At 42.4% G+C, this 27,106-nt stretch overlaps 5 protein-coding genes across 8 annotated transcripts in view; 1 reads left to right on the forward strand and 4 right to left on the reverse strand.

Moving 5' to 3' along the window:
- The window catches only part of pola1 (polymerase (DNA directed), alpha 1), a 32,240-nt gene extending 22,748 nt beyond the window's left edge, over positions 1 to 9,492 (reverse strand). The window contains exons 1-23 of one of the 2 annotated variants that reach the window (XM_061265456.1): positions 9,363 to 9,492; positions 8,533 to 8,710; positions 4,354 to 4,449; positions 3,833 to 3,960; positions 3,663 to 3,759; positions 3,518 to 3,595; positions 3,322 to 3,437; positions 3,169 to 3,231; positions 2,991 to 3,092; positions 2,787 to 2,919; positions 2,569 to 2,707; positions 2,233 to 2,405; positions 2,055 to 2,167; positions 1,850 to 1,963; positions 1,711 to 1,785; positions 1,496 to 1,634; positions 1,254 to 1,408; positions 1,087 to 1,171; positions 952 to 1,013; positions 663 to 752; positions 472 to 588; positions 224 to 399; positions 10 to 139 (exon numbers count right to left, since the gene is read on the reverse strand). In XM_061265456.1, the coding sequence (XP_061121440.1) occupies positions 10 to 139; positions 224 to 399; positions 472 to 588; positions 663 to 752; positions 952 to 1,013; positions 1,087 to 1,171; positions 1,254 to 1,408; positions 1,496 to 1,634; positions 1,711 to 1,785; positions 1,850 to 1,963; positions 2,055 to 2,167; positions 2,233 to 2,405; positions 2,569 to 2,707; positions 2,787 to 2,919; positions 2,991 to 3,092; positions 3,169 to 3,231; positions 3,322 to 3,437; positions 3,518 to 3,595; positions 3,663 to 3,759; positions 3,833 to 3,960; positions 4,354 to 4,402 (2,334 nt within the window). In that variant the 5' untranslated portion in view covers positions 4,403 to 4,449; positions 8,533 to 8,710; positions 9,363 to 9,492. Of the gene's footprint in view, positions 1 to 9; positions 140 to 223; positions 400 to 471; positions 589 to 662; positions 753 to 951; positions 1,014 to 1,086; positions 1,172 to 1,253; positions 1,409 to 1,495; positions 1,635 to 1,710; positions 1,786 to 1,849; positions 1,964 to 2,054; positions 2,168 to 2,232; positions 2,406 to 2,568; positions 2,708 to 2,786; positions 2,920 to 2,990; positions 3,093 to 3,168; positions 3,232 to 3,321; positions 3,438 to 3,517; positions 3,596 to 3,662; positions 3,760 to 3,832; positions 3,961 to 4,353; positions 4,450 to 8,532; positions 9,283 to 9,362 lie in introns of those variants that run through there. The other variant, XM_061265455.1, reaches the window with a different exon arrangement.
- Positions 4,908 to 8,539, forward strand: pcyt1ba (phosphate cytidylyltransferase 1B, choline a). 3 transcript variants are annotated; one of them, XM_061265459.1, is made up of 8 exons: positions 4,908 to 6,429; positions 6,944 to 7,043; positions 7,110 to 7,226; positions 7,321 to 7,472; positions 7,549 to 7,627; positions 7,699 to 7,841; positions 7,906 to 8,094; positions 8,177 to 8,539. In XM_061265459.1, the coding sequence occupies exons 1-8, from the start codon at positions 6,391 to 6,393 to the stop codon at positions 8,399 to 8,401; spliced, it is 1,044 nt and encodes a 347-aa protein (XP_061121443.1). In that variant the 5' UTR covers positions 4,908 to 6,390; the 3' UTR covers positions 8,402 to 8,539. The 3 variants fall into 3 exon arrangements, with proteins under 3 accessions (XP_061121443.1, XP_061121444.1, XP_061121442.1); XM_061265460.1 differs by having other exon boundaries at positions 4,909 to 6,895; positions 6,973 to 7,043; XM_061265458.1 differs by having other exon boundaries at positions 4,909 to 7,043.
- Positions 9,493 to 9,614: 122 nt separating the features above from the next.
- Positions 9,615 to 16,443, reverse strand: pdk3a (pyruvate dehydrogenase kinase, isozyme 3a). The gene is made up of 11 exons (XM_061265457.1): positions 15,458 to 16,443; positions 13,621 to 13,762; positions 13,427 to 13,498; positions 12,646 to 12,830; positions 12,492 to 12,581; positions 12,321 to 12,398; positions 12,133 to 12,209; positions 11,939 to 12,040; positions 11,759 to 11,866; positions 11,568 to 11,681; positions 9,615 to 10,713 (listed from the first exon to the last, which is right to left on the reverse strand). Exons 1-11 carry the CDS (start codon positions 15,558 to 15,560, stop codon positions 10,564 to 10,566), a joined length of 1,221 nt encoding a protein of 406 aa, XP_061121441.1. The 5' UTR covers positions 15,561 to 16,443; the 3' UTR covers positions 9,615 to 10,563.
- Positions 16,444 to 16,581: 138 nt separating this feature from the next.
- slc51a (solute carrier family 51 member A) lies at positions 16,582 to 20,902 on the reverse strand. Its single transcript, XM_061265461.1, has 8 exons — positions 20,673 to 20,902; positions 19,387 to 19,538; positions 19,230 to 19,303; positions 19,007 to 19,165; positions 18,474 to 18,585; positions 17,529 to 17,675; positions 17,349 to 17,454; positions 16,582 to 17,199 (listed from the first exon to the last, which is right to left on the reverse strand). The coding sequence occupies exons 1-8, from the start codon at positions 20,746 to 20,748 to the stop codon at positions 17,042 to 17,044; spliced, it is 984 nt and encodes a 327-aa protein (XP_061121445.1). The 5' UTR covers positions 20,749 to 20,902; the 3' UTR covers positions 16,582 to 17,041.
- A 1,156-nt stretch (positions 20,903 to 22,058) lies between these two features.
- Positions 22,059 to 26,630, reverse strand: LOC133143819 (palmitoyltransferase ZDHHC20-B-like). The gene is made up of 13 exons (XM_061266002.1): positions 26,470 to 26,630; positions 26,048 to 26,074; positions 25,683 to 25,777; positions 25,470 to 25,590; positions 25,321 to 25,390; positions 25,210 to 25,242; positions 25,012 to 25,132; positions 24,485 to 24,623; positions 24,273 to 24,399; positions 24,097 to 24,186; positions 23,928 to 24,034; positions 23,799 to 23,846; positions 22,059 to 23,700 (listed from the first exon to the last, which is right to left on the reverse strand). The coding sequence occupies exons 1-12, from the start codon at positions 26,585 to 26,587 to the stop codon at positions 23,803 to 23,805; spliced, it is 1,092 nt and encodes a 363-aa protein (XP_061121986.1). The 5' UTR covers positions 26,588 to 26,630; the 3' UTR covers positions 22,059 to 23,700; positions 23,799 to 23,802.
- Positions 26,631 to 27,106: the final 476 nt, after the last annotated feature.

Genomic DNA, 27,106 nt, shown 5'->3' on the forward strand with positions numbered 1-27,106 from the left:
ACGCCTTACCATGACGTTGCCGGCAATGTTGGTGATCTGCAGGGCCAGCGGTAGCACGTTGAGTTCGCACATTAGTTGGAGGATCAGCTTGGCGTCGGTCCATGTCAGCTCCAACAGGTGGAGCAGATGAGGGGAATCACTGCCGTGCAAATTTAAGATGTGTCATTTGTAAACACGTCTTGAAGAAAAAAAAAAAAAAAAGAATTCATGATACGTGCGACACCTGTAAAGATTCCTGATGTTCTCCTGTGGGATGGTGGCTCGCTCCATCTTGAGCACCTGCGCAGTCAACTCAGTCAGATGGTAACTCTTGCAGCGAATCAGCTCTTTGGCCGAGATCTCCGTGTCACACACGAGGCGCCCGCAGGTGGCATTCTTCTCTGCAAAGGCGCTGCGGCCCTGCAAGCAAACCACCCACCGTTAGTTCCGACACAAAATGAGATGAACGTCCGTTGGGCTTTTCATCCTCACTCCGAGTTTGGGCATGTTGGCTCTCCTGAGGCGTCCTATTTTGGACCAGTGAGGAACTTTGCAGTAGTTGATTCGCTGAAGTAGCACTTCAAGGTCAAAGCCAAAAATGTCATGACCCTTAAAAGAAAAAGGCAGAAAATTGAATCAAACAAATAAACAAACAAACAAAAAAATCTCAATTGAGTGCTTACCACAAGAACATCAGGGTCGATTTTATGCATTTTGGCCAGGAAGAATCCAAGCAGCGTTCTTTCTGTGGTGGCTATCTCCACTTTAGCATTCTAAGAGAAAAAAATATGAATAATTCATGATGATCAAATTAAATAATTATTATGTTTGATAATTGGTTAATCGTTTAGATACAATTTTTTAAATTTAAAATAATCCACGTTTAGAATTTCTCATAACAATATTTTGGTCTAATCTAAACGACTCACATTTTCCTCCGGCATGTCAAATGAACATTCAGTGCCAGCTCACCTTCTTCTTGAGCGCATCCCTGAAGTCATAAGGGAAGATGCAATCGGTAGGTTTCGTCACCACTGAAAGACAAAATCGATTTCATAATCCCCGCTTCAACATCTTGCCAGAAGAATTCCAGAAGCAGGAGCTCACCACAAAAATGAGTCTGATAAGGCGGTCGAGGTGGAGCTTTGTCCATATGGAAGCTATGGTGGACAAGTGCTGCCAGGGACACAATCTGCACACCAGGGGAAAAAAAAAAAAAAAACATCACACACTCATCCATTACAAATGAGGAGTATCAATCAATCAGTTCTGACCTCATTGTGATGAGTTTTGGGGTTCTGGATGGTCTTGACGCTGATAGACATGACCGTGACGGGTGGCGGCGCCAAGTCTTTGACCACAGTGACCAGATCCATCCTCGGGACAAGAGCCTCAACTTTGCACCAGCTGACGGCCTGATGGATCAGCTCTATCGCACACAAACGGAAATATTTCTTGTTTTATATACGTCATTGATAACTTGATTTCCTGGAAAACAAAAAATATTTATTCTCACGTGGTGTCTTGATGTCCAGCCAACATGGACCTTTTATCTTCCTACTGAGAAGGAAATGTTCCAAACTGGAAGTGTTGGTTCCGAAAATGTGGGAAAATGTCGCCCCCTTAAGGTCAGGCGGCAGAGCAGGGAAGTCGGCCTTAAAGGACGAGCAAAGTTTTCATTTTTTATTTTCAAAAAGCAACAAGAATCCAAGCAGTTGTGCGTTCACTCACTGAATAGCGGATTTCCAGGTATTCGCTTTGCGTGGATACGTCAGGAATTTCAAAAGCATAGTTCTTCTCCACTTTCTGAAGCCAAGAGAGACATTTCAATACACACGTTGTGCGCTGCAAGGTGATGGGCGAGGAGTACCTTGGACTTGAACTTCATGATCTTGAACTTGTCGGAAAGCTCACTGAACTCCTGGTAGACGTCCATCATTTCAACACGCGTATCGGACACCTCGCCCGTCTTGGGGTTTACTTTCTGTGGAGTGGAAACGCAAGCACTGAATACTTTTTTGACTTCTCCCATTAACGCAACGTATTGATTACGATGGTTGGAATTTGCAACCTACGTATTCGCGCGGCAGGATGTACATAGTGCGTTCGATGTTCCTGATACAGACGCAGCAGCTTGTATGAGCCCGGGCCGATTCGATCCACACCTTTCCGAACAGGTACACCACGCCTGCGTGACAACAACAGGGTGAGCTTGCATACAACTGATCAGTCAGAGGAGCTACGGTGCCAAACCTGGTTGAGTGTAAGGGTCTTCGAAAGCATCCAGCCAATAGAATCTGAAAAGCTGCTCGCCATCGGGACCCTCCACCAACGGCAACTTGCTGGAGTCCACCTCCACCTCTGCAGGCGCCTCATTGACTGGACCCTCTTCATCATCAAGCCCCCATGAGCCTCCTGAGGTCTTGCTGCATCCACAATTAGAACGGTGGTTAATCACACCATCCTATGCAAAATGATGGGAGCAATCTGTACCTCATGTTAATTTTTTTCTTACACTTTAAAAAAAAAAAATAATAGTAAGGCCTCTCTTGAAAATGTGCTACAAATTGTCTTTTGACCAAAACTTACAGGAGAGTGCGGTTCTGTGGCTCCTCTTTGACAGGAGCCAAGAGGGCCGTTTTAGATTCTTCTCTGACTTCAGGCTCTAGAGGGTCGACCTCCATCGGCTCATCAAAGTCCATAGAGTCGAACACCAGCTCATCGGCCACTACGGGAAAACATGATCACTCAAGTTAGTCCAAGAGGCATGAGAAAATGAATCTGTTTATAGGGACAACTTTTATCACCTTCCGCCTCCTTCTCAACTGGTTTTGTGTCTTTCTCCACTACTGGAGGCCTTTTCGAGGAAAGAGACAAAGCGGGTGATGGCCTTGGGGTGTCAGAAGGTGGTGGACGGATGGCTTTGGCCATGGCTGGCTCCTGATATCACAGACGTGACAAACATCATCCTCACGAATCACAGCTAAGATTCAAACAACTCAAATATTTACTCTGGACATCTGCGGCTTGACAGAGAATGGATTCATGGGTGATCCAAGGGATTTCTTTTTCTTCAGTGTCACCACAGGTGACGGAGCCAAGATGGTGCTTTTCTGGGTGGGTGGGCAAAAGCAAGCCATATTTGCGGAGGGAATTTGAGTCGAAAGCATTTGTTGACAAACTACCAACCTCTGAGTGCAGGTCTTGTAGAATGTCTCCCAAAAGATCATCCTTGGACAAGTCCACGTCTTTCTGCAAGAGGTCACGATTTGGATTAATGGATCAGCAAAATAGTGTGTTTTTGAATAAAACTTTCTACACAGAATGAAAAGTATAACACACCTCTGCTGGCTTCTTGACATTACTGTTCATGAAAAGGCTTTTAATGCTGTTGGGCTTTGCCACTGTGGTTTTTTTCATTTGTTTCTTGGCTGCGGCTCCTTTGCCGCTGGAATTTCCTGCCAAAGCAAATAAAATCAAGGAATTAACAAACTGCACCAAAGAAATCTGTGAATGTATGATGTCATAATGATTATACCATGTTTCTGTTCCACCACATCATCCTCCAAATCGTCATCAAAGATCTCTCTGCCGTCCTCCACGTAACCTACTCCATCTGAGCGATTAAAGAAAGACATGAGAAGAATATTTCAATCAATCAATATTTCTTAAAAGTTACTAACCATCATCAACAATCCAATCATCCTCTTGTCTGTCCCGGACCATCTTGGAGTACTGTGCCTCATCCACCTCCTCGTACACGCTGCTAAACTCCTCCACCTGCAAAGTATACCAATTAATACTCAAACTATGATTAAGGCAAACATATTCTTGCACATTATGTATGACTTACCTTATATTTGATCTTCTCCCCTTGCTTGGCCTTTTTCAGTTGCTCCAGAGCTGACTTCCTCCCTACTTTTTCCCTCTTCTCCCGTCTGGAGCGAGACTTGGCCAGACCACAGGTATCCCCCACATCATCTGGCAAAGAAAGCAAAGAAATCGCATCAGATTTGACAGCGGTAGAAATATTCAAAATGTCCTTTTAACCCCAAAAATCTTGACATTTTCAAAATGCATTCAACGTACACATAATTGACCTTTTTTTTTTTTTAATGACATTCTTCTGAACAAGTGCTTCAACTAGGCTATTCCGCATCAATTAATTTTAATTTTTTAATATATTCAACACTAGGAGGCAATATCGATGATACATTTTATCTTTCCCTAGTTAATTGCCAAACACATTTTGTAAAACCTAATCATTGAATCAATGTTATTATTATCTTTATACTCAAGACACAGTAGCATTCGTGATAGGTAAGCTAACAACCGAGATAACTCACTTCAAGTATTAAAACAATATGCACTCACCTCCGTCCGGTGCGTCCATGTCTTTGTCAGGGTTTGACACCGGAGTCATGAATTTAGTCGTATTTGGGCACTCGCTGACAGCTCCCGAACGAAGACCTAAGACCCGACACAATAACAAGAGTTAAGAAAGCCCGCGACGAGTCTTTTTCCCGGGGAAAAGTCATGTGCCGGAAATGACATCACAATGGCGACAACTTGCTGTTGCATTAACGTTCCACATGGTGGGAGTGTTGTATAAAGAATATTTCTTTTACCATGACGTCACAGGCAGAAGCCATAATAAAAGCCATAATAAAAGCATCTTCCAAGCCGCTGCAATACAATAAAAAAAAAATATATAAATATATATATATATATATATATATATATATATATATATATATATATATATATATATATATATATATATATATATATATATATATATATATATATATATATATATATAAAATGTATTTATATATATAAATTTATATATATACATATATATATTATATATATATAAGAAAAAAGATGATTTCCAGCCATTTCAATTGGAGGAAGGGTGTATGATGATCTGTAGCTGTGTGAAGAAATAATATGACGTCTAAATGAATGTTTAATCATACGATTAGGGTCATTGTTGTGCACCAATACAGTGCGTGCATCCCATCTAAACTCGTTTCCATGGTAATGAGGCGGAATTTAGGAGGGCACAATAGATTGGTGCCCTAGATTGAGGCCACAGCTCTGCCACTGTCTACAATAAAAACACAATGGCTGTTTGTTCCTCGTCCCAACTGTCCATTGTGGCTTTTTACAGTTAAACTACACAAAATGTTGCCATCTTTTCACTGGACGACTAATATATATATTTTTTTTTAGATGTAGCCGTCTGAATTAATCCATGTAGACACTGACCATATGGTCGTGGTAAACAATCTGCCATATAAGGTCAGCACACTTGACTGATCATCATCCCATCATCACGTATGATCAAGATAGTAGTGAGTGTTACCACTAGAGAATAAGTACTTGGAGGAGAAACACTTATCAATCGATAGTGGCGTAATGCATATGCTTTTTGGACGCTATGGCGAAAGAGCGACGCACCCGAGCACGCCCTTTTTGCCCATATGCAACACGTCATCGGCGCAGAAGAGAACCCGAGAAGGTAAAGTTCGCATTGACAAACAAACTCATGCTCTAACTATTTTGTAAATCTTACTTTCTTAGCTCTATTGCAATTTATTTATAGGCACTTATACACCGTACTGTACTTACACAATTTACAATTTTAATTTCATATTAATCTGCAAACATGTACAACAGAGTTGGGATATGACGGTACCTGCAAATTGTCGTAAAACTGATTATAAACAGGGGCGGCGCCAGGATTTTTTTTCCTCCCGGGGAAAAAGGGGGGACTTGGCTTATACATAGGGGTGGCAGAGAAATAATTATTTTTTTTAAATAAAAAATGCTGAAGCAGCTTGTCCGATGGCTTCTGAGAAGACTATAAAATACAAGTCACAATGTAACAGTGCTGTGTTTTCAATATGTACAGTCCTCCTTTACAGTCCTTTTCACCACTGTGATTGGGTGAGCGATCTCTGCCGATGATCAGCGAACCATCCAAGATCCTCTCGTAAGCGACGAGCAACTCGCGCCCAAACGTAAATATGGTGATAGAGGAGCAGATATCTTTCTATTTTTTTTTCTCTCACAGAGAAGTGCCCCTCTCCCTAAAAGGAATACGTGACTACTGCTGATCCTTTTTTTTTTGTGACTAGCAGCGGTGCATGGCCGGCCGGCTTTGCAGAGTGGCTTCTCTTTACAGGCAGCTCCTCTCTGCAGCCATGAGATGAGAGTGGATGGGAGGGGAGGGCAGAGAGCATCAGAGAGACTGGGCGATTGGGAGGAGGGATGCGAGCGAGGCGAGGCGAGGCGAGGCGAGGGTGGAAGAAGCACATAGTGGTGAGGAGAGAGGCATCATTTCATTGATGCTGAGTCACATAACGCGCCACCGCAGCGACATCCCATGAGAGTTTGAAAACAATGGAGGAGTTGGAACACACTTGTCCCCATCCTCGGACGGTAAGATGTTGTTTTTTTTGGTGTGGCGTGGGAGATGCTGAACAGTGAGTGGGTAGGATGAAGCTATTACCGCAGTGAGGACAAAGAGGTGCACCGACTGTCTGTTGCTCTGTTTTCATTTTGCACTCCATCCTTCCATTCACGTCCTTTCTTTTCGCTTTAATCCTTCTCATGGCAGATATTCTTGACCTGTGCCGATTGCTCATCCTGATAGGCCGCTGTGCTCACAGACAGTCCTAAGCTTTACCATCTGTCCTGTGCTGAATATTTGTTAGCTACCCCCCCCCCCCCCCTCCTGCTTTACACTTCACCCAAGGAATTATGGGTATTGTGGCTGCAGCGTAAACACTCTTCCTGTTTGAACAAAGAAATCAAAATGTTGCATTTCAAACGTGCACAAACATCACCGACCGATATTCTGCATCATTGTTTTGGTGCTACTGCTACACCTAGAACTTCAGCTAATGTATGCATCCGACATCATTACTTTAATGATTGTTGTTGTTTTCCTCAGATGCTGACTGAGCCCGCTATCTTTGTCAGGGAGACCAGCTGCGATTGCCGCGCCCCTCATGAAAAGCTCACCATCGCTCAAGCCCGCAGAGGCACCCCGGGTAAGAACTCCTCGCGCTCAACAAGGTGACCTCGTGAGGATAACCGCTCGGAACGTGCGTTTACAGCGGACCGTCCGGTGAGAGTCTACGCCGACGGCATTTTCGACATGTTTCACTCGGGCCATGCCCGTGCTCTCATGCAGGCTAAGAACCTTTTCCCCAACACGTACCTCATCGTGGGAGGTGAGAGACAACCCAAAAAAAAAAAAGCCGCCAGTCAAGTCGATAAGAATCTAGCTCAACCCCGTTGTAAGCTGTACGTGTTTTTTAATGACAGTGTGCAGCGATGAGCTGACCCATAAGTACAAAGGCTTCACAGTCATGACCGAGACGGAACGATACGAAGCGCTCAGACATTGCCGCTACGTCGATGAGGTGCTCAGGGATGCTCCCTGGACGCTCACGCCGAAATTCTTAGAGCAGCACAAGGTACGTGTTCAAACACTCGGGGCCAGATTGTGCGAGGTGATTCCATGGAAGACAAGGTCATGTGATTGCTCCTCAGATCGATTTTGTGGCTCATGATGATATTCCGTACTCCTCGGCAGGGACCGAGGATGTCTACAAACACATCAAGGAAGCAGGTTGGTTTGTTTGTGCCACGCGAGAAACGTTGGTGTATTAAAGGAAAGGTTTTGTCGCGTGAGCAATCTAGGAATGTTCGTGCCTACTCAACGCACCGAAGGAATCTCCACATCGGATATAATCACCAGGATCGTCCGGGACTACGACGTCTACGCCCGTCGCAACCTCCAACGTGGCTACACGGCCAAGGAGCTCAACGTCAGCTACATTAATGTAAGATCTGACGCTGTTGGGTCTTAGAACAAATCCAAATACTGGTGGATGTGATCTCTGACAGGAGAAGAAGTACCGGCTTCAAAACCAAGTGGACCGGATGAAAGAGAAGGTCCGCAATGTTGAGGAGAAAAGTAAACATTTTGTCTACCGTGTGGAAGAGAAGAGTCATGACCTCATTCAGAAGTGGGAAGAAAAATCCAGGGAGTTTATCGGCAACTTCCTGGAATTATTCGGACCTGATGGTACTTGGGTAAGCATATTATTTAAGTTCAGTGGGAGGAATTTGGTTAATGGCTTGACCTTTGACCCCTCCTTTCCTGCGCTTTGAGCAGAAGCAAGTGTTTCAGGAGCGCAGCGGACGAATGCTCTCCTACGCTCTGTCTCCCAGAGAGTCCCCCTGCAACAGCCCCCCACGTGAACTTTCCCCCCTGCGCTCGCCGTCGCCGCCGTCTCCACCCGCCCGCTGGCACAACGCACGGCCCTCGCCTCCAACCTCCCCTAAAGGAGCTTCGGCCTCCATCAGCAGCATGAGCGAAGGCGACGAGGACGAGAAGTAGACAAAACGGCGGACGCTCCGACGCGCGTTCGTCGAACACTGCCTGTGAACTTGTCACACGTGCGCCCACGTACGATTCTCACACAAACACTAGCAAAAACACTTTACCTCAAGGAAAATAGCAAAGCATACCCAAGCTGTGGGATGGAAGTCCGTGGAAGCCATCACCGGGGTGGAAGATGACAGAAGATCAAGACGAATGGAATCGCCGCTGTTAATGTTCCCGCAGCTTTGTGAAGCCTCCTCCTTGTTTTTGTTTCTCCTCTTGTGTGTGACATTCAGGGCCGTCCTCCGTGTCAACTGACTGCGCCTGCAAAAGAAATCCCCAGAAAACGGTCGAATCTAAAGGGACACTGCAAGCTTGCACAAGACGCCATTTTAGTTCCGTAAAAACACCGCTCGAGGTGTCGAAATTAATCGATAAAAAAAGGATGATCAAAATAATCACAATCGGGACATTTTTATCCAAATATGGTCCAAATCGACTCATTTTAGGATCTCAATAGTAATAAATTTCTATTTTCTCCAGTGCTTCATCATAGCATAATGTTTTGTGTTGAACCATGTTTGTAAACATCGGCTTTAGCTTTAGCAAACAATAGCCATCAATTCTTCTAAAATGCTGTTCCACACATTTTATATACGCAAGATTTAAAAGTGGTTTTGAAAGTGCAACATAAACAGGAACTTTAAAGGAGAAGACGGAAATGAGGGGAAATTGCGTAAACGATGCTCCTAACTAAATTTAAAGTGATGACAATTTGCTGACTTCATCTTCATAAATTGTTTTTTTTATTCCACAAAGCTAAGGTGAAATATCGGCTAACCCTAATGTGCATACGTAGTTTTAAGCAAAGTGCAATGAACTCATAATAAAAGCAATACTGTTTTGGTGCATCCACTGTGACATGATGACTGTTAAACCCAAACACGGAAAGTTTGAAGAATTCAAAATAGCTCACCTGTGGTCACGTTCATCTTGTCTTGACACCGTTCACACGTTACACCCTAGAAAAGACTTCAAACTTGACCATTTTCAAAATGTTTTTACTGTTGGTCTTCATGGTGGAATTGCAACTTAACTCAAAATGATGATTACTATCAAATAAAACTCACCTACCAAAACATTACAAGATCTAATACACGCTTTGGGAATGTATGTTTTTTTTTTTTTATTCTTAAAACAGCTTGGTATGGAAATAAAAAGTCAACACGATTTTTGTCCTTACACACATCACGCACGGCATCTTTTTTTTTTTTTTCTTGTCATGTATGACCAAAGGTGAATTAAATCTTTGCTCTCGCTGGCTTTTTGGTCGATGATTGCATATGGTCACCGTCACAGTTCATGCATATTAATACATCATTTGAAGCTGTGAGATGGGTAGCTGGCTAGCTGCATACATATGCAACAAATATATTATTTATAGTTAGATGTACAGACTGGAGTTCTTCAATATATATAAAGAACAAATGCAAATAAGGCTTAAACAGGCCATCCGTCATAAGACAAACTTATTTTCACCGCTTTCAATCTTTCATTATTATGAGAGAAATTCAAAGACGTATTAAAAAAATCTTTACAATTGATTTCGTCGAATTGAAGTACAATTAAATGTATATATTCAGTGTAATAGGAGTAAAGTGCACTGTTTTGTACTGTTCAATTCAGCAGTATTTGATTTTGCAGCCTTCAGAACATTTATGTGCTGCTTGATTAAAAGGAATGACTTTTTTTTTTTAAGTCAAAATAATTACAGTAAAAGAAACGCAATCCAGTGGAAAAAGCTGATAAATGTGTTTGCTCATGAGATAAAAAAAAAAATGCTGTTCTAAACTTAAAGCATAATAATCAATAGTAAGGCTTTATCTGAATTGCAGAATCCCATCTTGACAGAAACAAGACTCCCAAATACAACTGCTCCTACCACACTGGCCTTCTTGTGCGTCCGGTCAAAGGTACCTCTCGAAGAAACCCGAAGCCAGGGTGTGAGGGGAGAAGCCAAAATGACCTTTGGCTGATGAAGACTCACTATGCCAAGCTAAGATAGGCCAAGCAGCACACCAAACGTGAAAGGATATTCTTCGTTCTTATTGAAACGACACCTGCTGGATGACATCTACACCATGACGGATATTTCGATGGCAAAGGGGAGTGCCGAGTTATCTGTTGGTTTTGTATTTGGACTTGCTGGCGTCGCGCGGTTCCTTGCTGGGGTTGCTCCAGTCGTCCGCTTCGGGGCTGGTGGTGTAATGTCGCCACGCTGACTTGTTGAAGACGGGAAGACGCTCAAAGGACTCGCTCGACAGAGCCTACCGACAAATGAGGAATGGTGGGACGTTTAAAATATATATATTTTTTTAGGTCACGTTATATGATGGGGGGGAAAAACCGGTCGATTCAATTTTGCACTCGCTGCAATTTGGATTTTCAATGATGAGCTGTTTTCGAAAGTGCACACTATTATGCTGTCCCAATTTCAGACCGGAAGGATCGCTATTATGTTCTGTTACCCTGCTGACTAACAACAAAAGGAAAATACAGCTGTCTGATTGCCCTTTGGGAGCAACCAAGGAACACTCCAGGAAGTCTTTGTTCTACAAATAGTACCATGTGACCCCCCACCACACACACACACACACACACACACACACACGCTACAACCAGTAATTATTAGTTTTATATATTTTTTTTTACTTTAGCCAAGAGCTAACAGCTGTTTCCTACTGCTTCCGGTTTTCACGCTGGCTTTTAAACAAAAATAAAGATTTCTTTTTGGGGCTCCTTCTCTTTTGTTATACCCCCAAATTGTGATTGGGCCACTTCCAAATATGGATAAAAAGCTGCTATGAATCTCATCGCTGTCAATGTGACAACGATGTCAACAGACTATCAATGTGAGGCTGATGTCATCAAATGAGTGTGTATCGACCTGAACAGTAGAAATAATCTTGTGCACACATAATCCTATCGTCTAAATATGGTCAATAACTGCAAAGCTTATCATGATGCTTCGAGACTTGTTTCGGAGCAGTTTAGAAAAGTGGGTTGGTTCAGGTGTTTAGAAAATGGAACCATAGTGATATTGGATATGTGTTTTGTTTTTAGCAACGCAGAGCACGTTAAAGATATCATTACAGAGACCGCCTTACACTCCATTGTTTACCTTCAAATAGATGACGGCATCCGTGCCCACGCCCTCCATAGAGTAGAGCTTCAGATCACCTTGGAAGTATCGGGCGTAGAGCCGAGAAATGGGTAAACCGTAGCCAAAACCGGCCTGAGAGCACAAATGAGAGCGGGTTATTTCACGACGCGCACGACGTGCGAATAAAAATGTTAATTTGAGAAGTGGACCAGCGGGACGGCGCCTGGCTCCAGGCTGGGCGTCGGGGCGGTGGAGTACATGTAGTGGAAAAGGCGGTCGATCTTCCTGAGAGGAACTCCTCCACCTCTGTCACTGATCTAGGAAATGCACAAAAGACGCGGAGATAAGAACACCACACGGGATGGAGGGTTGGAGGGGGTCGGAGTCACCTTTATGGACAGATCCTCGTTACCAAGAGTGACTTTTGCCTTCACGGGGGGTAATCCCTTTGTGCTGTTCTCATGAAGCTCCACTGTGGCTCTCATTGAGTTCTGGACATAAAGCGTGAGTTAATTAAATATGCCCACTCTCGAGTTAGTCACATGCAGTGTAATTAGATTTAGGAACGTAGGAAGTTACAAACCTTGAAGAGTTCAAAGAGCATGTGGAATAGATGAGAGGGAATATAGACGACCTGGATGGACCTTTTGGGGCTCTTCGCTAATGATGGGAAAAACAGAAAGGCTCCATTCGGCGTCATGTTTCTAGTTATTTTGGAAGTACGTCAAAACTCGCAAGGTGGGCTGAGAAAATAATAACAAAAAGTCGTACTGTTAAACTCTTCAATGTGGAGCTCGGGAGCAGCCGAGTAGTACTTCTCACAAAGCATTTTGGCAGTGTCGTAAGCATCTGATGGAACAAAGACCACATGAGTAAGTAGAAGAAACAAAATAAAAGTGTTTGGCTTCTCTGCTCCTCCTCCTAATGTGTCTGGAAACTCACCGCTGACAACTTCAGCCACGCAGCAGGTGGGATCAATACTGCCGATGTGTTTGGGATGAGCCGGGTTGGTGTCGTTACCGAACAGGAGCGCTGGAAAGGTCCCCCTGGGTTAGCCGCGCGCGAACAAGCTAACATCATCCAAACTAAGACTCACTATGCTGATTGATGAGCATGCGGAAGGAGATGCGATTGGTGTAGAAGCGATCGAGGAAGTATTGGATGTTGCTGCTGATGAAGGGGTCGAAGCCAAACTTTTCCTTGTACTCGATGACGCCTTGCGCCATGGTCGGAATCACATCGTTGTGACGGTTCCGGATCTCGATCAGAAGCTCCAGGAAGCTGACGGGTCAACAAGGACAGAGGTTAGTGGAGCAATTCTCACAAAGCGCTGTTGCAAACGGGCTTCAAATTCTTCTGTGCTGCTATCAGCCATGGATGTTTATCACATTGCCATTGTTATGAGTGTACACAATATTTGCACGACATTGTGGACAAAACCCTTGGGACACAGCTCCATCCATCCATTCCTTCATTTTCTAACCCTCAAACAACTTTGGTATGAGCCAGGGGCGGAGCTATAGGGTGGGCAAAACTGCCCCTTGTCACTCTGTGGCCACCCTCCTGATCAAATTTTCATATCTGTGATTTTCCTGCCATCTTCATATGGGTGCAATAGCCTATTCTTGGATTGATATATTTTTTTTTAATTCTTTCATGAAATAAACACATTGCCCCCCCCCCTCACTGAGAAATTGTTTTCTACGCCGCTGGTACGAATGAGAGCGGGTCCAACATCCGTCCACATTTTCTTCACTAATGTCCCAATACTTTTGTCCATAAAGTGTGCACGCGCTAACAAACTACACCATGTCATAAAGCAATAAAGGCGCAGGAAACAATGTGTGCATTTATGAACGCCTCCACATATCACTCACTCGTTCAGCGCATGAGGATTCTCAGGCTTCCGGTTCTCATAATCCAGCAGCTCCACAAAGCTTTGCATGTACCTAATAAAAAAAAAGCAAAGGGCATCTGTTATCAGACATCTTATCAAAAGACTGCCATATATAATTTCACTTCAAATAATTCCACCTTCATTGCAAATTCTTTACAAATCAAATGATTTCACCATTTTTGGACCAGACGGATGGACGGCTGGCTGAGTAGCTTATCGGGCAGCAGGTTGACCTCTCGCATGGTGTTGGCCAGACGCACCGGCAGCTCCTTACGCAGGAACATGTACGATGTTTTCTCACATGCATTCTCCCTGCCTGGAACAAAACCCGATCAATGAGGTGAACATATTGAGAATATTGGAGAGCAATCCTGAAATTGGTTTCACTTTATAGCAGTCAAGATGTAATATGACACAAGTCAATGGTGTGCTATCAATATTTTGGAAACATGAGCTAACAAGTAATCGAAATGACAAGCTTTCTATGTATGGTGGCCTTTAAAGGGACAAAAGAGATTAAAATCTGAACTTGACGTCATTGGCAAACTGTCATGATCTCTGTTTGAACTGCACACTCAGCAATGACTAACATGACTACCTCCACACATCATCTGACTTACTGTAATTGTTTATTTAGAAATGTGGTCACCTGAGGGGAAAATGATATTTGCAAGCAAGATCCTTCCCTTCAAAATGCATTCTGTGCTCATCTGTTCATTTATACATCGTTTTGTTTTCGATCACGCTTGACTTTATAGTGGAGTCCATCCTTATGTTTTTAATCCATTTTATAAATGCTATGTACTATATGCGAGACATTCTAAGTATGTGTGGAGCACCACTGCAGCGACATTTTGCTTATCAGGCACTGATTAAACAGTTGTTTTTAACCCTTGAGTGTTTTATCTTTAATCAACCATCAATTATTTACCCAATCAAAAGGTCACAGAGGAAGATCACACTTGGATTCACTTCAAAAAGTCTTCACAGTGAGGGGAGACATGGGAAGATTGTTTTCGCAAAATGCAGGAAGAAATCCATCTCTGCCAAATTCCTCGCTGTACGACAATATCACGTAAACATTGTTTTTCCCGTGATGCAATTTGTGAACCAATAAAAACGTGCTTTGCCTTGAAAAAACAAATGACGTCACAGAACAAGTCAGCTTCCTCTGATTCAGCTGAATGATGGAAATGACCGGAAAACATCAAACGCTGTGTATCTTGACCCCTACTCGGCTTGCTGAGAAGAACGTTGCACCAATGTCGACCATCTCAACGGCCGCTTTTAATCACACATGGATTAAGGAAAAGCTTACAGTTAACAACGGCTTGCTCGAATTTCAAGCCTCAAGTATTTCTAAACGGTAACAGACTCAGCCTTTGTGGGGGGGGAAAAAACATGTATGTGGTCACTGAAAAGAAAACAATTTGACAAGCTGCATCCTTCACATTATAAAATAATATTCACGTATGAGACACACTTGCACATCAACTATTCCTGTGCATTTATATTAATCCACTATCAAAAATTCTCATTTTAATTACACATTTATTAAGGCTCCACTAAGAACAATTTTACGTCCATGTAAATATTTGTAGAATTCTAAGGAATTTGACCACAGTTAAGTTTGGAATAGACATTTAAAAATATTATATGCACTTCCTGAACAGAGGCTGACCTACCTGTAGCTCAAATAAGATCCAATATATTGTTATGATAGTGGTGCCTTTGTGTCATGTACAGTACTTTAAATAAATGATTCAAATGAACCGCATTTAATAACTTGTATGAATATGACAGTAGAGTTACAAGACTTGTATGTTTACATAAGAAACAGGCGCTGTTATGCAGAACCAAGGAACATCTGTAGGACACTTGGACAATCATAATATTTAGTGTAGCTTGTCAAAACTGGAAGAGTAACCACTACATCATCATCATCATCGTGTCATTAACCAAACCGGAAATGAACATTGACAGCCACCTGACAACTGATGCTTCCACTTACCGAAATCCAAAAACTGTTTGATGGAGAGCGGAGACGGTGAGAACCTGGAGTAATATTCCACTTTGGGATTGGTGTTCTTCAGTAGAGACATCAACAACCTCATTTTGATGCCTTAATTGGACCTTCACGAATACCGAGACGCACTACCGTTCATTGCCTGTAATGTTGACAAGCGAACGCTTGGTGTTGACGGTTGAGTCGAGGCGGTGAAGTCACCGGTCTGCGCCCGCAGGACACGGAGCGAGATGAACGCTTGTTGTCCATACGGCTTTATGGCTGATATTGAAGCAATAATCCTCCAATTGGTCTTCCCTGTGTCTACATTGTTTATCAATTCAGACCTGCGAGTCAAGTTTATGTCTTCGATTGCAACTTCTGTCTAGACGTTTCAAAATAATGGTCGCTTGCGGAAGTGCTCGTCTGATAAAAGATAAACGTTCATTGTTTTAAAAAGTAATGTTCTTGTGACACTGATGTTCTTAAACACCTCCAAGTATGTATGGTCAGCAAATTAGCAACTATATGCCATATATCATAATTTATTGCAAATAATCATCCAAAGGAAAACCATGAAAAAAAATCGACCATAAATTAATAGAGATGAGCTCACACGACTGTTTTAACATTCTACTAGCAAATATGTAAATACTTTTTTCTTTTTCCAGTGGAACCAAATGTTCAATTTTATTTTTGTGAAACGCGTGCTTGTTTCCGGTCTAGTCGACCTCGTCACGAGTCAACCTTGCTGCCAGTACGCGACAAATGATTGGCTAAAAGTAAATGACGTAGCGAACTAGTAGCAATACTATTGGACAACAGTACTATCAATCACAACATATAACATTCTATGCAAAATTTGAACATTTTACAACTTGATTAATTTTTAACCTTGTCCATTCATATTTTTATTAATTCATCCCCAGTTATTCTCTGTTTTTGTCCTCACTTGAATAATGCCACTTAATATTAAACGTCAGAATTAGTATTTTGCTGCCACCTAACGGAGGGGGGGGGGAACAGCAGGCAGAAGCAGAGGTCTTTGGAATGTCAACTGTACTCGTCTTGCACATGACAAAAGTGACAGTAAAGCTTCAGCAACTAACAAAAAAACAAACAGTTGATCATTAATGCAATAGCATCTCCTAAAAGACATTTAATGTAAATAAAATCTGTTTCCTGTACATTCCTATGAAGGCACTGATATGAAACCTGCACTGTTACAGGTTGGTCACTGAAAATGATGTCATATTTTTCCAGGCAACACGAGGTTAACCTGAATTGATCGTTTTAAAATATTGACGTCATTTGCCAGTTTGTGTCAAGTCCAGCATGTTTTGCAGATTCATCATCATGAACAAATATTTAAATATGAATTCCCTCTACAAAGTTGGAAATTTGAGAACAAACAGTCTCTTACATTCCAAAAGTCTCTTGTATAACTTCTCAGGGTTTCACAATGGTAAAAAACAGAGACGAATCGGCAGCAAAAGTTCTTAAAGTTTCTGCAACCAAGAAGTCTGCTCAGTCAATTGAACATCTCCACACTTAATATGAGCATAAAACACACAAATGTTGAAGACAGACTCACGCAGCTTTCTGCAAAGTAACCATTTTGGTGTTCTCGTTGTCATCGCACTCTTCCTCCTCCTCCTCGGGCAGCGGGTCATAGAGGCGGCGATACAGCAGACGTGTTACCAGCGTGATGATAAACATCTCCAGGATCAGCAGTTGCTGACTCATCACTGTGGAGATGCACATGAACGACATGAGGAGCAACGTGTTTTAATCGACGGATGATTAAAAGTCCAGGTGGGGCAACAACAACAGAAAACCACAGTCATTGCTGATGAAGCAAGAAAAGGTGAGGGCGAGATGATGGATGGTGACTCACTGTATCCTCTGGCGGCGGAAGAGAATGGCGGTGCGCAGGCGATGGTTCCGTTCAAAGCCAAGATGTTGATGATGGCAGACTGAAGCTGGCTAAGGATCAGCACGAGCTGGCAACATGTAAACACTTGTTGGAGCTGACAATCCCATGCTGATGTCATGAGGTGCGGCTCTTGAGTCCTACCTGGTACATGGCGTACTTGGGGATGATCTTTAGGGTGCGTAAAGTGATCCTGAGGTGCATGAACGTGATGGCCACAGGCCACAGGGCGATGATTGTCAAGATGCCCACAAAGGGGTTGATCCAGATTGCAGAGCCGGTGATGCTCAGCTGAATCAGTCCAACACGAGGGAGTGCCCGCAAATACAAGACAGGACACAACAGACAGGGAATATAATGAGCAACACAAAATTCCATTGAAAAGTTTCCAAACAAAGTCACAGAGGACAAAAACGTTAGGATAGTGTAGGAATTTGAACTTGTAATAAATATATATTTGTGACAAAAGTGGAACATTAAATATAGTAATCATAATAATGAAAAATAATAATTTTATATTTATTTTTCATTTTTATATTTATCCAATATAAAATAATATATATCATCATATAATCTAATATCATAAAATATAATCTAGCCATGCTGCGGGGCAAAACTACACAACCACGTAATCCTCTGAACCGAAACCCTCCAATTTGAGGCTTGGCGGCGGTTTTGAATTGCTCTGTCGCCCCCTCGTGGTAAAGGTTTGAAACAAACCAGTAATAGCCATATAGAATGAATGTATGTATACTAATAAATATAGTAGTTGTGATAAAATTGTAATATTAAATATAAAATATATTAAAATAATAATAATGAAAAATGATTTTATATTTATTTTTAAATAATCTTATATTTATATATTATTTATCCAATGTAATATAATAACATATTGTCATATATCATAGAATCTAATATCATAAAATTTAATATATCATTTAATATAATATATATATATACACGTTTGACATGGGAGCTTTGAATTATTATTAATGATAGAGGAAAATGTAATATGCAACAAACGATCCAATCTTTCACCATTTACGATGTCAGCAACCGATACGGGTACCAAGGCGATTAACTCACATCCGCCAAGTCAAAGGTTCCGTTGGTCCACAGGACAATGGAGAGGACAGTAAAGGCGACTTTGAGCACAGCAAACTGGAAGGAACCAAGTTTGAGAAGGAAAAGAGAACGCCTGCAAGAGAGGGGAACATTTGTGATTTTTTTCCACCACTTCGGAGCACAAGTAATAAGATGCATCAGGAGCCACTTCTCTTAATATTCCCTCCATGTGTGTGCATGGAAAAAATGGTGTATGAACTTTTAACCGTGTGCTGCCTTTACCAATAAAAGTTGAATGGCCAAGAGTGTGTTCAACCTGCCTTCCAAGTACAACATGTGCAGAGGATCTCCTCATTTTACGTAACTTTCAAACTATTCCCCCACACACACACAAAAAAAAATCCTCCATAATGTCTCACACGTGCACACTTGTGGAGGTCGGCAGGATGTGTGCTTCATTAACGACATGAGGTTTCCATATATGATAAAGCACAAGAGTGTGAAGCAATGTTCCAAAAATCCGAGAAACTGCATCCCGTCAGTGAAGTATTTACCGCGTGATGGCTACGAACGGCAAGCAAGGACAACAGCAGCAGCACGGCCCCGTGCTGATCCTCAGTTTATGTTTCGGCGCCCTCCGCAGGAACGCCTCGTCGCCGCCCACCTCCTCTATCATCATGATGAGGAACTTGAACACCACGATGGCAAAGTAGCTGCAATGAGCGAGAGGATGATGGCGAGAGTTGATTTTGAATGAGCAGAAGACGGCACACTCACCAAGCTGAAGTCATATCGGTAAACATGGTGGCTCGGGGGATCCACATTCCCAAACAGGACATGGTGGCGATGACCTTGACAAAAAAAAAAAATCACACACATATTAGGGATCGTCAAAAATGGTAACAAGCATTTCTTCACAACAAATCATTCTTACCGGTGCTGCACCGTTCACCCATATGATAGTGCTCTTTTTATGGGCTGGCACTTTTTTATAAATATAAACACACTCCTCAAGGAACAGCAACATGGACGTGGCTGCCATGAAGGTGAGGACAGAATATAAGATGATGCCAAAGAGGTCCAACTCTGTGGAGAAACAAGTCACATGAGGGAAAATCTTAAAAAAGATATAAAGGTAACATCTGGACTGTTGCAACATTAACACGGTTCAAGTAAATAAGAAATGTGGAAAAGAAACAAAAGTAAAAACAGGGAGCTAGCTTTCTCATTGTGTGTCAGCAGTGGTGTATACAACTTCCATGTGAAAGAACAAACATCTGCTGTTCATTTAAAAGATGGTACACATGTTATTTAAGCTGGAAAAAAAGAAGGAAAAAAAAGAAAGAAAGAAAGCTAGCGTGAGTTGGTGATTTTATTTGGTTGCCCGTAACTGAGCGTCATTTGTAGTGGTCACTGGGTTTCTGGTAATCAAAGTCATTTAGTGCACTTTTCATTTTTGATTGATTATATTGCACGCATAGTTTCATATCATGACAACCATGGCATCTTTAAGGGGATTTTCTCCCTGCATCCTGTGTTGAAACCGGGGTAATCCAGTTTGAGTTCTACATAGGGATTTAAGGATTAGGACACAGCTGGTTTTGAGGAATATAGTATTATTGGATTATTTGGTCACAATCCTTTACGCCTTAATTCCCCATGGGTGGTCAAAGAATTATTTAGTGTGAAATATTATCTTAGATGAACTGATTTTATTAACTATGGAAACTATTTGGAGACTTGGAAACAAAAGTTCAGAACATTCAGGAAGTGTTTCCTAACACACTCTGCAATGATGCATACTGCCTGAATTCACAGAGTTCGTCAGAAACAAATGACAAATAATCTCAACATAAAGGTCACATTTTTGCTTGACGCCCTGAATTTTAAATTGCAGTTAGTCACGTAATTAGTGTACAACTGAACAAGATAATAAAAAAAAAAATCATCCGAAACGATTTTCTGATTAAATTGAAGATTTTCTGCAACTCACACGTTCAGCCCCTGCTCAACGTGTGTTTGTTTCCTTCCAACATCTCCCATGTGCTTTGGATTAGGTTTTATTTCCCCTCTTATAAATTGATGCATTGAAACAAATGTTTCTCACTAAACTGGATGCTGTGAAAACAAAATGGTGAAACGTGAATCGCCCAATAAAACTTTTTAGAGGGTGATATCATCATGACACCTGAAGCCCGTCTCGAAAAACACTCTACTCACGGAGGATGATGTCCATAGCCAGGGGAGGCTTTCCCTTGCACCGAGGGTCCATTGTGGGGATGATGGATTCGTTCATGTTGGAGGTGCCCGAAACTTTCAGCGTGGAACTTTGGCGTCGTGTGCTCGTCCCGTGTTGGCATCCACGGACACGCGCGGAACTTGGAAGTCGCGGTGTTGTGATTCCCAAGTAAAAAGAGCGTGTTGCTGCTTGGCGGTGCTGTCATAAACGCATCAGGGGGAGTGGGGCACCCCCGCACCCCGTTGGACCCGCCCACTCCTGCACATGACGCACTCCTCCCAATGGAGATTTGCTGAAAATGCTACATTTACCTTTAATATTTTGTGCTTTTATTGAAGGAAATACATATTTGGGAACATAATTTAATATAATAATGTGTATTTTCATTTTTTTAAAAATATGTTTTTTGTAATATTAATGATTATTGAGTTTTTATTTTTTATTTTTTTAATGAGGAGAATCAATCAAGTTAAAATCGACCTCAGATGGTTTTTATTCAAATAGTAAATAAAGTCGTTCAAAAATGGCAACATGAAACCCTTAACTGGGAAATGTATCCAATTTCAGAGTACTTTGTCCATTTTATAATTTTGGACATCCATTTGGGAACATAACAAAAATACAAATTTGCATTCCAATAGTCTATTTAGGCGTAACCCTAGTAATGTCAAGATCACCATTTAATAGTGTATTTTGTGTTATCTGTAATGGATGAGCCATCCAAAGTTGTTCAGTGAAAGCAAGGCTGCTTTGGCCTTGTGACGTGTTTGCTTTTCAACACGTTAACACAAACTGACATGGAGGCCATTGCCTTGGGAGCCAAGGATTGCATGCTGAACAAGTAAAAAAAAAAAGTATTTTAGAATCTCAGCAAGTGAGCTACTTTGCAATCTCACCCTCATATTTGCATGAAATACATCTGGACACATGAAAGAATTTTGGAATCAAGTGCATTGGAGTTGAAATGTCATTTGTATTCATTTGACAACCTTCCAAGCGGAGTCAAGGGCCTGTGTGTTACAGATAGCCAGAAGTTCAACTCCAAAGCTGGCTTAATTCAAATACTGTTATCATGCACTCTAACCAGACACAACATTAGGTACACTTGTGCACACAAGACTCCACTTTTAATGTGTGTGCAGGATAATTTTAGACTGAAGGGCTGAATTGGCATTTCTGGACTTTTGCCTATAATAGGACAAATCTCACGGAACTATGCTCAAATGACAAATGCACATTTGTCGGTTTTATGGCTTCATTTATTAGGACACAGCAGAGTAAAGCTGCTTTCAAACATGATTCACCTTCAGTTTCAGTTTCAACCACATTGACACAAGGCTCAAATCATATCTTCTGACAGCGAGGCGTCATGCTGAGGGGCTTTATTCTGGTGTTATGCACACCGGTAGGTACAACATATGTAAAAAACAGGTTGCTGCACTGAAGCATTTCTCTCAAAGACGATAATATTACAAAACAACACAGTGCAAAAATACACACGCGCGCGTCGAGGCCCAGAGAAAAGATTAGAGGGCATTTATAGAAAATGAAAGATTGATAGGTCCAAATATTGTGAATAAATGGAAACGAGTCAAAAGGTTATATAACTTCTGCTTGCTTTTGAGTTCTGTCAAATCATTTGGATTTGTTATAATTAGATGGCACGCGAAGCCCATTTGACAGCTTACATGGAGCACAGCTATGGTAGAAAACATTGTACAACACCACAGGTCACTCTGTACAATACATAAAGGGCTGTAAACGTGTACAGCGTGGGATGTGATTTGCAGGAGGCTCAACTCTCATGAGGATGCGATCGGACACACCAATATTACATAAGTGCATGAGGAACGGGTAAGTTGCATATGTGGACCAGATTTCCTCACTTAGTCGTTTGGTCATCCTACAAATAAAAAGTCTGTACAAAAAAACGGTTGAGATACTGTGAGATCGATGATAATCCCTGCGTTGTCAAGGACACAAGACAATCCACTCAAAAACACATGCTAATGCTCGGAATAAGCAAAAAAAAAAAAAAGGCCAAATTTGATGGTCTCAAGTCTTCAAAACTATTTTTTGTCATGATCCAAAAAATATGACTGTATTTGAGATCATGTTTGTGTGCAGCAGGTAAAGCGTTTTGTCGCCATCTGCTGGTTAGAATGAGACAACACGGTGTGAAAACAACAAGTGCCATGCCTCTTAAATGTTGTTTGGCCCACAGAGGTTAAGGTAAAGCTAAGGATGCTGTAAACACTTGTAGTTCAGGAGTCTGAGCTCCTGCTGGTGCAGCCCTTATTTTGGCAAGAAATGTTGAATTTGTCGAGCACTGCAGACGTAACCAAACGGAAAGGGACGACTTTTGGACGAGCAAACGCGTAAAAACGTAAAGACACACACACACGCACGCGCAAATCATTCAACTTGTGATGCTTTGCCGACCTGCAAACGAGCAGCACTGTTTGATGTATACAGCAATACTATGCATCGTCTTGTGCTCATAGAAAAAAAAACGCTCACTGACCCAGGCATCTGGGGACATCTGTGCTGGGAAATATTCAATGTCCTTCAAGAATACAGTTCAAAAGAAGAAAAACAATAGTCCCATCAGTGGATTCTTCGTAGAAAACAAAAATGGCAACGATCCAGCTTTTCTTCCATTTCTGACTGCAGCTTTGTGCCTCTTAATGTGGATCCAGGTAGCTTTGGCACAAAAAAAAAATAAAAAGACCATTTTTTAAAAAAAGCAGCTTGTGATTCGCGCATAGGATTAGATACGAAACCGAAAAAGTCCGATACAGATACAATGAAATAAATGTGTGCTGCTGTTGCTGCTGCTGCTGCATGCGGAAAAACACCAACGCCATGGACGCAGCTCTGTGCTGTTACAGGCAAAAGGAATGCATTGCCATCGTTACTCTGAGGTTGCACGGAGGGGCCGTCACCATGGCGATGAGCGAAAGGGTCGCACAGCTTAAGGCATCGGACTGGATGATTGAGGAGTGGCTCCTGTGGCAAGGGGGGAGGGAACACAATAGCCAATCAGGTGGATTTCTATCGCTAGCTTTAACTCCGCCGCGCAATTATTCATAGAAGCAGCAAATCACCTGGTTAGGACTCACTCTCCATGGAGATGGCGATGGTGTCATTTGGGGCTGTGGAAGCAAACAGCGACAAAGACCGAGCATTTGTAAAAATCCAATTTTTAAAGTTTTTTCCATTCTGCTAAACCTCACCTGACGTGATGGGATCACTCGCCACGTGTTGTACCGTGCTGTTAGTGTGCTGCTCATTGTTCAGGAGGCGGTTGTGCGACTCGCTGAGTGGGCCCACTATCACTTCGCTGCAACCGAAATAACAAATATAATCATAATCAATCACATCCTTTCACTTCTGATTGATCACCTTTTATTAGGCTCCGGGTGCGAGACGGCTGTCGGCTGCTCGATGTCGGCGTTGACGAGCCGAGTGGGGAACGTCAGACCGTCTCCTTGACTGTGGTGAACGAAAACTAAGTCAGCCCAAGTAACATCCAAGTGGAAATAATTACAGCTAACAACAGTAAAGACAACTTTTAGTACCTGGTGAAGACTGGTAATAGCCAGTACTTCTTCTGGTCTCCAAACACCTGAGCAATATTTTTCCCGAACCCCAACGAAAAGCCATTCTTGTCGGACCCGGTCCTAAAGACGGGCGCTCTGAACGCCTCTGAGACATAATCAATAAAATCAGGTCACAATGGAAATCATTTCAAAAATCCATTACCAGGTAATAGGTGAATTGAAGACTCAACCGATGGTGGAGCGGTTCTTTCCGACGAGCCACAGGTGGTAGCTGAAGAGGGAGAGGATACTGATGCAGAACATGGCCGCCACAAAAAAGAGAAACAAGACATGGAATTTGGCGTGTGAGTGAGTTTCCTGCAGGTCATTCTGAGGAGAGACATGACAAAAGGGAAGCGAGAGAAGCATCAATAACACATCCAAGTGTGTGTGTGTGGGGGGGGGGGGGGGGGGGGGGATGATTGGCAGTGGGATTGGAAACAGGGAGGGATGGAGACAGCATCACCAATGCGGTGGTTGGGGTGGCTGTGTTACCTTTGGACAGTTCTCAGCCGATTTTCTCCGGCAAAGCTTTAGTACGAACAGAAACGAGACTCGTTAGGAAAATCGGGGGGGGGGGGGGGGGAGCAGGAAAGGGGTGTGAACACATACGGAAGGTCACAGCGCGAAAGAAGGACAGAGGACACATGGGGATGGAGGGGGGTGCGACTCCTCCTTTCAACAGATCAAGACTGTGCCCGGGTGTGTTATTACTCACGGTCCAGAACTTGATGAAATACTGCAGCACGGTGGCTGCGATGAACAAGCAGTAAAGAAGCGAGTAGGCCAAGAAGAGGATGAAGAACTTGTAATTGGAGAAGCCCACACAGTTGTTCACCCTGGAGGAAGACAAAAGACTGAGGTTAGACTGGACCTTATTTGCTGTTTCATTAGCTCTGTGGATCGGATCTTGTACCAGGGACAATGGTGGTCCATCTTTAGCACACACCTACAAAAAAGATGGAGGCAGATGAAACATGACTAAAAAGAGCCAACAAATGTTGCGTTGGAGTGATTCAAAACGTACATGTCGCACGCGGAGCAGTGGTGACAACGGTCGGGCTTGATAACTTGACAGCGGTCGCAGTAACGAATTGCTGCAGCAAAATCAGAAGTGGGTCAGAACTGACGTCAGCATTGTATTGTTGCAGCATCAAAACAACAGCGCATAAGTACCTCTTGCTCCGGTGCGGGTATAAAGTGGCAAACTGGCAGCGGCTCGACACAGAATCTCCTGCTGGGATTCTGGCCGCTCTTCCTTCTCGTAGCGCTCCTTCTCCGCCTTGGCCAAGCAGAACTGGAGGGAGCGTAAAACAAAACCATGATATTTTAGACTGTTGACCCGAGTAGCACCGTGGGGGTCACTCTGGATCTGGATCACACGCTTACCTCTTTGGAAGGGTTGGCAGGTTTTGTGAAGATGGTCTTCCAGTACGACCACACAAACATGATGAAGGAGAAATGGAAGAAGATGAGGTATACAACTGGGGGGAACAAATATGAAAAATGTTAGCCTTGAGGGAGTGATGGGAAAACAAAGCTTTCAGGTTCATGAACCAGTTGTGTTTATTGAGCTGTCATTCCTTAAACCCCTTTCTATAAACCAACAGTGCCATCTAGAGGATGAAAAAAAACTGGTTCATGAAGCAAAAATGAAGCTTTAGTTTCCTATCACTACTTTGAGAGAAAGGTGAGCTAGCAAACTAATAAGACTTAGGAGACACTTATTATTATATATATAAAAAAATGCTTACCCTGCTTTCCTATATTAGTGATGGTGACTGTGAGAGACAAACAACGTATTAGTGAAACATACAAAAACAAAAACCGTTTTTTTTTTGCAAGTGCTTGCAATGACAAGGCAACCAAATGAACACTAAAAAAAAAAAAAGGAAGGATGCCGACTTCCCCACTGAGCTTCAACCTAAAACTGTTAGCAAGGCACAGGGAAAGTTTGTCTCGGTCCAAAGCACGTTCATCACTTAGATTCAAAAACAATGACAGCTGTCGGCTTTTTAATTGGTTGTATCAAGAGAATTTTGCCAGTTTTATTATTGGGCTGCAGTCCATTTACTTCCTACTGGCCAAAAAAGCGGCTGTGTGTCGAGTACAATGGAAACAGCGGTAGTAAAAAGGCTTCAACGAAGCACAACAGGGCGGCGAGGAGTCTACTTACATATGCAAAGCTCCACCACGTAGGCATAATAGGACCAGCAGACGACCAAAGCGATGAAAATCACAGGTATCCATGCTAATCCCCGTTGACAGCATCTCAGTACGTGCATGGGCGCCATCTTTCTCCATCTACTGTGGAAAGGGAGCGTCTGTGTGTGACGTCATCGAAGCCAAACCACGTAACCCGGAAATAATTGCTTTGGCGAATGTAAACAAAACCCACCGGGGGGGTTAAGTTATACGCAGGCGCATTGTGATTAAAATTATTTTGAGAAAATCTTAAATTATATTATATATATTTATATATATAATTATATTAAATAATTTATAATTAATGCAACTTAAATTCTTGCAATAAATATTACAGGACTCTTAATCATGTCGTGTAAAAGATTCGTAGACCGGATTAAAGAATGTGTCATATCAAACTCAATGACTGATTTCAATTTATAATGGTGGAACTTTTTCTGTTGAACTTGGCTGAAATGTAATATTAGCAGAGTTGCTGCCAGGGGAACAGTTTGAACTTTGAAACTGCCAACTGTGTATTGATAATTATTCTATCTTAAATCAATTGCTGGTTTCAGTTGTCACACCATTCAGCACATGATGTAAAATCAAATGACACTCACGTGAAG

The sequence above is a fragment of the Syngnathus typhle genome, linkage group LG19 (genome assembly GCF_033458585.1).
Source record: "Syngnathus typhle isolate RoL2023-S1 ecotype Sweden linkage group LG19, RoL_Styp_1.0, whole genome shotgun sequence".
Classification (NCBI taxonomy): Eukaryota; Metazoa; Chordata; class Actinopteri; order Syngnathiformes; family Syngnathidae; genus Syngnathus; species Syngnathus typhle.